This window comes from Sinocyclocheilus rhinocerous, unplaced genomic scaffold, assembly GCF_001515625.1.
Source record: "Sinocyclocheilus rhinocerous isolate Xijiao unplaced genomic scaffold, SAMN03320098_v1.1 scaffold996, whole genome shotgun sequence".
Taxonomy (NCBI): Eukaryota; Metazoa; Chordata; class Actinopteri; order Cypriniformes; family Cyprinidae; genus Sinocyclocheilus; species Sinocyclocheilus rhinocerous.
The window spans coordinates 724,392-733,925 of NW_015660490.1; the positions used below are offsets into that span (position 1 = coordinate 724,392).

General features: G+C 40.1%; 1 protein-coding gene across 1 annotated transcript in view; it reads left to right on the top strand.

Annotated features, from left to right (window-relative positions):
* Window positions 1–5,831, top strand: part of LOC107724966 (neuronal PAS domain-containing protein 1-like) — a 61,326-nt gene extending 55,495 nt beyond the window's left edge. The window contains exons 10-12 of the mRNA XM_016534067.1: window positions 340–487; window positions 3,607–3,719; window positions 3,807–5,831. Coding sequence (XP_016389553.1) covers window positions 340–487; window positions 3,607–3,719; window positions 3,807–4,774 — 1,229 coding nt within the window. The 3' untranslated portion in view covers window positions 4,775–5,831. The remainder of the gene's footprint in view (window positions 1–339; window positions 488–3,606; window positions 3,720–3,806) is intronic.
* Window positions 5,832–9,534: the final 3,703 nt, after the last annotated feature.

Consider the following 9,534-nt stretch of genomic DNA (forward strand, 5'->3'; position numbering starts at 1 on the left):
CAGAGTCTTAACTTTGATAAAGAATATCTCTTTGGTTTTGAGACTTTAGTCTTTGCAACTTCAGGGATCTTATCTATGCACAATCAGCTTGTAACACTCCAAAGAGAAAGGAAAACTTGAAATCACATCATATGACCCCCTTTAAGAGTCTGAAGCGGCTGTATACATTTTGACAACAGCACCCCCTAGCCAAATAAACAAATTGTGTAACTCTTTTCCACATCTAGGATTTAAAATGTATCTTTTTTTAGCCATCTCATGTGGTTTTTGCATTTTAAAATCTAATATTTAATCAGACTCCTTAACTAACTCTATATATATTTTATCATTCTCTCTTAGTGCTGCGGAAAGGGCAGGTTGTGACGGGGTACTATCGCTGGCTGCAGAGGAGCGGAGGCTATCTCTGGATTCAGTCCTGTGCCACCGTGTCCATTAACCACAAAGCGCCCCATGAGCGTAACGTCATCTGGGTCAACTATGTGCTCAGGTCAGTTTCTTAGTGACCTTGTGTGTTTGTGTTTTTGAGTGTTGTGCTACAGTAAAAAAAAAAAAAAAAGTTAATGTGCTGAGAGTTTCCACAGAGGCCCTCGTAAGTGCTCTTCCTCTCCATCTGTCTACAGTAATCTTCATCACACAAGTGTACACGTTCAAAGAAGTCAGACAAAAACAAGAAAAAAATTGGCTGAATTTCAGTGATAATTGGACTGGTGCTATATAATTACACCAAATGGATGTCAAAATTTTCTGGCTGAATGGCGTTTTAGTTAATTAGCTTTGTAATTACGATAGCTAATTAACTTCTATAGCACCCTGCTGGAGCCATGTTCATGTTCAGAAGGGCTTTTCTAGTGTATGTGTGTGTTTGGAAGCGGTATCACAAGCGAGTATTTCTCTTACCGTGCTGTTAATCTCTGTGAGGAGGAAACTCTGTAGCTGTGTTCCAAAATCTAGTGAACTGTGTTGCTGCCTACTGGTAAGGTACCTTCCTGTGGCCCTGTTTACACTAGTGCGTTTTCAGTTTAAAATGGCGTTTTAAAATGAAAACGATCCTCGTCTACACTTGCGTTTTCATTGCTTTTCAGAAACGATCTCTGTCCACACTACACAACCGAAAACGCATGTCACATGACTATTCATGCAGGTACAACAATGAGCATGATGTTATTGTTTACACGGTCGTCAAGGATGCGCAGAGCAAATGTGGGCAGCCACGCCATCGTTTTCAAAAGTCTCCGTTTTGGCACGTTTACACTGAAACGCAACCCCCGGAGTTTTCAAACTAAAATGTGGTCTGCAGCATTTTCAAGAGCCGAAAACGCGGGGGTAAATACATTTCATCACTTCTCTCGATCTGTCTACCATTTTGGATATATTTTTTCCACCTTGTAAAATGTATTTATAGAGCACAATTAAAAATGACAGTTGACCAATGTGCTGTTCAGTGATTTAAAAAAAAGGATGCTAGACCATATAATACAAAATAAAATAAACATAAATTAAACAACAAGATAAAACTACACACTATGTAACAAGATGAGATGCTGACTTAGAATTAAGCTTGCGCTGGTAGTCGGTGTTACCGGTGTTTGACCGTACACTGAATACATTACTTGCCTACTGTGGTACCGTCCCCACTGTTGTTTTGCTTTTTATAGAAATAAAAACCATTTAGTTCAAACTGAAAGCTTCTGCTCTGCTCCATACAGCTTGCGCTGCAGAGTGCAACACAGTGCAGAAGGAATCAAAGTTCACTGATCACGTGAAGAGACTGAGAGAGGCGCTTTCAGTGCGAGCGCTTCAGGTGTATAGCCTTATTTATACTCGCCACGTCCACATGATCGCAAAGGTGTGTGTGGCAAAAATGACATCAATACTGAGGAAACAATGACTGACAGAGGATTTGGTTTTCAAGTGACATGTAAAAGTAAAGTAAAAGATTGTTTCTTTAACCAGAGAATATGAATATGTTGGTTTTCTTTGTTTTCATTTTCTTTTTGTTTTCATTTTGAAAAGCCTGTTGTCTTTGATATTTACCTGATGTTACGCTACGGAGGCTTTTAAAAAATGTTTTTTTGATTTCACAGTGTTTGCTAAACTTTATGTAATGTGGTGTATGCCATGCCTCGTCTTACTTACTTTTGTTAATAAACATTTTATAAGCTAGTTTGGTATTGTACGGTTTTATTGTTGTTGTGCAGTTGTGGCCTAATGGTTAGAGAGTCAGAGTGTGTGTGTGTTCACTACTCACTGCTGTGTGTGCACTTGGATAGGATAAATGCAGAGCACAAATTCTGAGTATAGGACACCATACTTGGCCACATGTCACTTCTTAATAATCTACAATAATGAATCTATCTTTCAAGCATTCGTTTTAGTCTTAAAGGGTTAGTTCACCCAAAAATGAAAATTAGGCTGTTTTACTCACCCCCGTGGCATCCTAGGTGTATATGACTTTCTTCATTCCGACGAATCCAGTCGGAGTTATATTAAAAATTGTCCTGGTTATTCCATTTTTGTAAGAAAAATATCCATATTCAAAACGTAATAATCACTTTAATCTAGCTTGCGCCAACGGTTGTACACGGAAGCAGCTCCGGGATGGCGTATGAGGTCAGCGTTGCGCATGCGCCGTTGAGTCTCGTGAAAACCAACGTCTGTTAACAGGAGCAAAGGAAGCAAAGTTTCCTTACTTAGATTAAATTGGTTATTACGTTTTAAATATGGTTATTTTTCTTACAAAAACTAGGGATGCACCGATACCACTTTTTCCAGTACTCGCCCGATACCGATACTTTTATTTTTGGTACTTGCCTGTCTGTTGTTCTGTTGTCAGTGTTTCTTTGTTTGAATATGGCACTTATCACATGCTGTGTGGTATCGGCGTTTGGTATCGGGGCATTTTAACGAGTACGAGTACGAGTACAGGAGCTCAGTATCGGGCCCGATACCGATACCGATACCAATATCGGTATCGGTGCATCCCTAACAAAAACGCATCGATTTGCTATAGGAGACCTTTGTTCACCCGCCGAAGCTGTGTGAGACACTTTGTTTTATGGATGGGCACTTTTTATTTCACCTTTTTTGGACTGAAGCACTGCAACACCCGCTGACTGCAATGATAGAGCTTGGAATAGCCAGGACAATTTTTAATATAACTCCGACTGGATTCGTCTGAAAGAAGAAAGTCATATACACCTAGGATGTCACAGAGTAAAACACTGCCTAATTTTCATTTTTGGGTGAACTAACCCTTTAAAAAATGCAAAGCCTGTACGAATACTAGAAATGGTGAAAAATAATTGGGAATCATTTTTTTAAAAAATGGTTACACATTTTATTTATTTATTATAACTTATGTTATTTTGCCTGCCTGATTATCTTTTCTTGTAAAATGTAACACCAAGATTGCGAATTCAAAAGCGAAAATGAAAGCATCCGAATTACCAAGTTAGTATTTGTACAATCTCCTGTTGTGTGATTAAACCATACTAAATTATTGGAGAATGCTCCGTTAACCTGTGGCGCAGGGTTTAGCATTTAGACTGTTAAATGTGTAAAGCTCCCTGAGGTAAACTTCTCGCACTCTTTTATCTGTATTTTCAGTCAATCAGAGCTGGCAGACATGCCTCTGGACTTATTACAACTCCCAGAAAGCCTGAGGGCAGAGCGGCTTCAAGCAAGCTCATCCCCACGCGACACCTCTCCAAAGGCACAAGGTATGCTTTTAGCCCCACATACACACCACACACACACTGGTAGTACGTTACTCAACAGCCCAAATCAGCAGATTTTCTTTACTCTAGGCTCCACAGGGACACAGCCATTGAAAGGCAGGACTGAGACAGACCACAAGGGGAAGGAAGCCTTCTCGCACACTGCTGCCAGCCAATCAGAGAACACCAGGAAGAGATCGCACCAGTCTGATGCTGAAAGCGGTCCTCGTGAGGCAAGGAGGCGGATGGAGGTGTTCCGGCAGAGAGAGGACAGCCCATGTACCTCCTCAGACCAAGCCAGCGACAGCGAGGTGGAAGAGGACGATGAGAGGGAGAGCGAGTGGGACCACAACCCCACCAGCAAACGGGTGAAAAGAGAAGAGAGGCCGTTGAAACAAGGCAATGGGGCCAATGGAGCAGGTAAAATCCACAATGGCCGTGCAGTGATCCAGCATCTTAAGAGTGCGGTGACCAGTTCCGGGTCGAATATTAAGACTGAACAAGAAGTGATGGGAACAAGTGTAGGCCCAGGTTCTGGGAGGCGCTGGAGCCAAGCTCAGCCCAGCAGAGGAGGAACCAATGGCAGCAGTCCACCTTCCCATCCTCAGAATTCCACCCCGACAGAAGCTTCATCCAAGGGTCTGTTCAACCCCCCCTCCCCAACCCTGTCGCCACCCATCCCTGCCTCGTCCTTGCCCAGGGATGATCGGTCTATCCACGGAGGGTGTGCTCCGGACTTTGAACTACTGCAGAGACTGACTGCAAGTGGGGCTGCAGGACGTGTTTTCTTTCACCCTCTGGCTCTTGGCCCACAGGGGCCCCAGAGTCTCTATGCTCCCAGCACTATTCGCTACGCCCCACCTGAGATGCCTACAGCTCACGCTGAAGGGCACCACTCAGACCATGTGGCCAAAACTCCCGCTTTCTTTCCCCACTTGCAAAGGATCGCATCTCTGCCTCCCTTTAATGGTTTTTCTCCAGCTGAACCCACTTTTCCTCCAACTTTGCCCTTCTGTATGAACGGACTGAGGGGGGCAGCAGGGACAGATGAGGATTGAGGGACAAAGACAAAGAGAGGAAAAAAAATGTAAAGGCGAGTTGGAAGAGGTCGTAAAGGACAGGACACAACGTTGAGAGAGGAACTGCAGAAGAACTTGAGGTTTTTCAAACAGTCTTCCTAGCATCCTCTCCAGACTTTGCTCTGTTAATTTGTTAAAGTGTGTCTTCCTCTCTCTGGACAAGCAGTCAAAGCCATAATGAACATATGAAGGACATCATGCAACGTTCACAAAGGGGCCATCATTGAGGCCTAAACCACTGAAAATACAGGGCCGTCATGTGAAAGGAGAGCCAAGGACGTTGTCCTGGATCCTTTGATAAGGGATGCATACAAATGTCTTCGACCCCTAGGGAGATGGGCCCACCTATACATTTTTTCCAAGTCCCCATGACTTAAGATTTAAGAAACCACACAGGAATATGCAAGTATGGACAAAAGCAGAATGGCGGCTATTGCCAAATAAGACATTCCTAAGGAAACAATACATAAGAAAGCACAGTCCACAGGTCCCTGACTGAGGGGTCGTACTGAAAATAAAGATTAGAACTTTTGAACAGTGTAGAATTTTCATTTTTGTATAAAAAAGAACTGTCTTTAAACATCTAAAAAGAATTATTTGAAAAATGATTAATTCAAGGTCATAGCCATATATAGATAACGCTGAGTTGCGAGACTCCATACATGCAAATGCTCCAAAATATTTTTTTTTTCCACAACTCATGAGTAAATATCATGGACTAATCTTCCTATAAGACATTTGGGGGTTTTGGGGGGTGGTGGTGGTAAGTGTGTCTATTTGTCATATATCATGTCCAAGCACTTATAGTATATTGTTGCATACACGTAGCACTTCATCCATGGCCAGACATTCTAGTTCTCCTACTGTAAAAACCACAAGAATTAAGTTTACAGTAGTTGTGCAAGAAATGTGACGATGATTCCGAAAACTAAAGTGTGGAGAACATTGTCTGTTATATAAAGGTGAAATGTTTTATTTTAAAATAAAATATACACTGGTCTTATATCACAAACTTTGTCATAAACATGTCCAGGTCATATTTCACTTAAAAATCCTAAGAAATTAATTATATTTAGCCTGTGTTATGACATTATTGAAATGTGAACTACAAAAATATTACATACAAAAAACAAACAAGAAAATCAAGTAGACGCATTATTTGTTGATAATTTGGGGGGAAATGTGTCCAAATTTCATTAAAATAATACCACACTGCAAAAAGTCTTAATGGTCCCATAAAATTATTATAATTTTTTTTTGGATCTTGGGGTAAAATATTACCTGTGACACTGTGAGTTTCACCCCACAATGTAAGGCTAAGGCACACTGTTCCAAAACCTAGTGAGCTGCGTAGCATTGTAAGGCATCTTATATGCTCCTGATGCGAGATGTAGACAGTAAAATTGAGATACCTCATTTTGGCCAGATTCTAAGGTCTCATTTCATTGTAGATCCCAGAATGCATTGCAGCAATGTTTGTGTATACAATATATTCTTTGTGCTCAAAGTATTGTTGGCTTAGAAACACGCTAACGTCAAATTATTGAAATAAAAGAGTTTTCGTTTGTGTACTTTTTGTCTGTAGATGTACAAAGCGAGGCGGCTCACTGGATTTTGGAGTCAGTGTAGAACAATAAGATCTGTGTAGTTTAAAGATGTAAAAATTAATGAAACCGTATGGGTACCTTTCATGAAGGATGAATAGATGACAAACAAATTCAATCCCTTTTACTTTAGGTTGTAGTCACTAAAATAGTTTTATGAACAAAAATATGAACATTGTAAGTGGACCACAAAAACAATATTAAGTTCTGGTAACTGATGAAATCACACTGAAGATAACAGAATGTGGTTTAAGCAGTAACTAACTACAAGAAGTTTCACCATGTGAACATTTTCTGTTTTTTTTGTTGTTGTTTTTGTGTATGCGGGTTTTTCTGCCCATGCAGTATTACCAGATATGATGGTTTTCAGTAGCACTAAACGATATGAGATGGTTTTTATTTGTATTTGTGATTGAGGGCAAATATGTAAATAGTTGAGAGAATCAGTCCTGAAACATCAGCACGAGTTGGTGTTCCCTTAACCTTTACCATCACTGTGATTCTAACTTCTTTATGATGAGATGTTTGTGAAAATACAGAACCATGAGCATTAAATGAAAAATACACTGTAAAAACGATTATGATAATCCAAACAACAATAATAAACTCTATTCCAATAATTTATTTGTGCTGTCGTTTTGTCCTTTGCATATTCAAACTTGAGCCGTCAAGATGGCGTGGTTTGACGTCAATGACACCAAATGCCAGTGGTTTATGAATAAAGGAATTAAAAGGGGTCTGGAATTACATGAGGGTGAATAAATGATGAATGTTGAATCCAAACCCATGACTTTTTGGTTTTAAAAAATCAGTAAATAATTGTACTGGTTGCTTGATTCCATTGTTTACAAAATATGGAAACAATTTCCATATTCTGGTCACTCTATTCACAGTGAAGGAGGACTAAAGCTTCAAAGAGCAACACAAAGTTTATAAAAGTGGTCCATTTGTCTTGTGCGAATAGATCAGAGGCAGCGAGTTGAACTAGAGAACCGGATCAGTCTGTGAAAGAATCATTTAGACCAGGGCTGAGCAACTTCGGTCCAAGAGGGCTACTGTCCTGCACAGTGTAGCTTCAACCAAAGCCACTAGAAGGCAAGCCTGCAACCTTTAGCCAAAAAAGCGTAACGGCTAATGCTAACGCTTCCGGTTTGCCAGTACGTGGGAAAGGAGACCAGAGGCCATTTTTTTTTAATGGATGTCAATGGAGGAGAGGATTCACTATGCTGAATAAACAGCTTTTTAGAGGAAACAGCTTATAATTTAATGAATCTACAACCTAGCAGCTAATCTCCAACATGCTTTACACTAAGCAATACTTTTGGATTGAACTATTTTTAGAGTTTACACTGAAAAAAATGCTGTTTTATAAGAGAAGGCACTGACTTTTTGCAACAAGTGGGATACAGCTTACGCCATTTCTCAATCATTTCTATGGTATCCGTAAACGGCAATTGAGTGTCGCACAACTGTGACTGAAATTCAATGACGTCAAGGCTTTAATGTGATTGGTTATTAAGGCACACATGATCCAAGTTGACCGTTACGCTTTCTCTAATAGTAAGTAATACAGACCCACTCATCTCCCTATATTAAGACAATCCCTGCGTCTCAATGTTCATACTATCCATCCTAAATAGTATGTGAGATTAGAATAAGTGTGTCCCAAAGCATAGTATGGTGAAAAGAGTATGCCAAAAGTCCCCGGATGGTCTACTATTTCAGGTCGATTTTTGAAGTGTGGATCCGCGCACACTCTAATGGCTAATATTGCCCACAATCCATTGCGCTTTGGTGAAGGATTCTGTCCAGAACTACAAACACGAATAAAACATGTTAAAAACTACAAACATGGCGGATGTGCGCGACCGGCGGTTGGGTAGAGAGGCTTAGAAAAAGGGGTTTGAGTTACTAATATTTAACATTTAACCTGGTAAAATATTTATTTAATGTTATCTGTGTTATATTTCATCTGCAACAGCAATGTACACTTTTATAAACATCCGTTTGGTCGTTAACTTTTAAATGCATTATTATGCATAAAATATGAGCAGAGTTCTCCGCATGAAAGACCCGCGACTGGCAGATCAATGTGCTACTACTTTTCTCTCCAATACGGTAGGAAGATAAATGAAATGCAATTTGGAGGATGTTAACTGTGACAAGATGATTGACAGGCCAGTTTACAGTGACAGGGTGCGTGTATCTATGCGACAGAGTGATAGTATGTCCCAAAGCTTGCCTACTCTTCTACTACACACTCAAAAGTGTGTACTTTTTCTTCACCAAAAGAGTACATACTTTAAGGGCGTAGTATAAGTAGGCACATTGAGAAGCAGCAAATCTCTGGCTTCAACCCTAATCAAACACACCTGCCTGTAGCTTTCTTTTGATCTTGAAGACACTGATTAGCTTGTCCAGGTGTGTTTGATTAGGGTTGGAGCTAAACTCTGTAGGACAGTGGCCCTCCAGGACCGTAGTTGCCCAGCCCTGATTTAGACCAATGCTGCAAACCAGATCAAGCAGTTCATTAAAAAAATATGACTCAAAAGAATAATTCGTTCACAAATCGTACATCACTACTTTAGTGTCAAAGAGGTGGATTTTAAAGAGAATGACGACAACTTAAAATTTATTCAGATTCTTACACAAAGTATACTATAATATACTATCAAGGGCCTTTTTACGTCCATTTTGAAGCCTTAAAAGCTTCTGTCCTCATTGTAAATGCATGAAAAGGTTTGGTGTTTTAAAAAAAAGAAAGTAAGTACAGGTTTGCAGTGACGTGATGGTGAGTAAATGGTGCCAGAATTAATTTTCTACAGAGTGATCCTTTCAAGAATAGCCTAAAAATTACAATGGCAAAAAAGTACACCAGTTGCATGCTTGGAAACTTTAAACATTTGAAGTCACTGTCTTGAATGGCGTGAAGGGGGTTGCTTTTGGATTTGAAAAGTGAACATTCAAAAGGGATTAGCAATCGGCTATTATCTTGTGTAAATTTTGTAATCCGCACCGGTCCATGTTAACAAGTTCAAAAGAAGAGGAAAAGAAAAGAAAGATGAAAGAACATGGATCGAATTGATGTGATAAGCTGCTTTAACAACAGCTCCCTCTGGGACCACATGTAAGCTA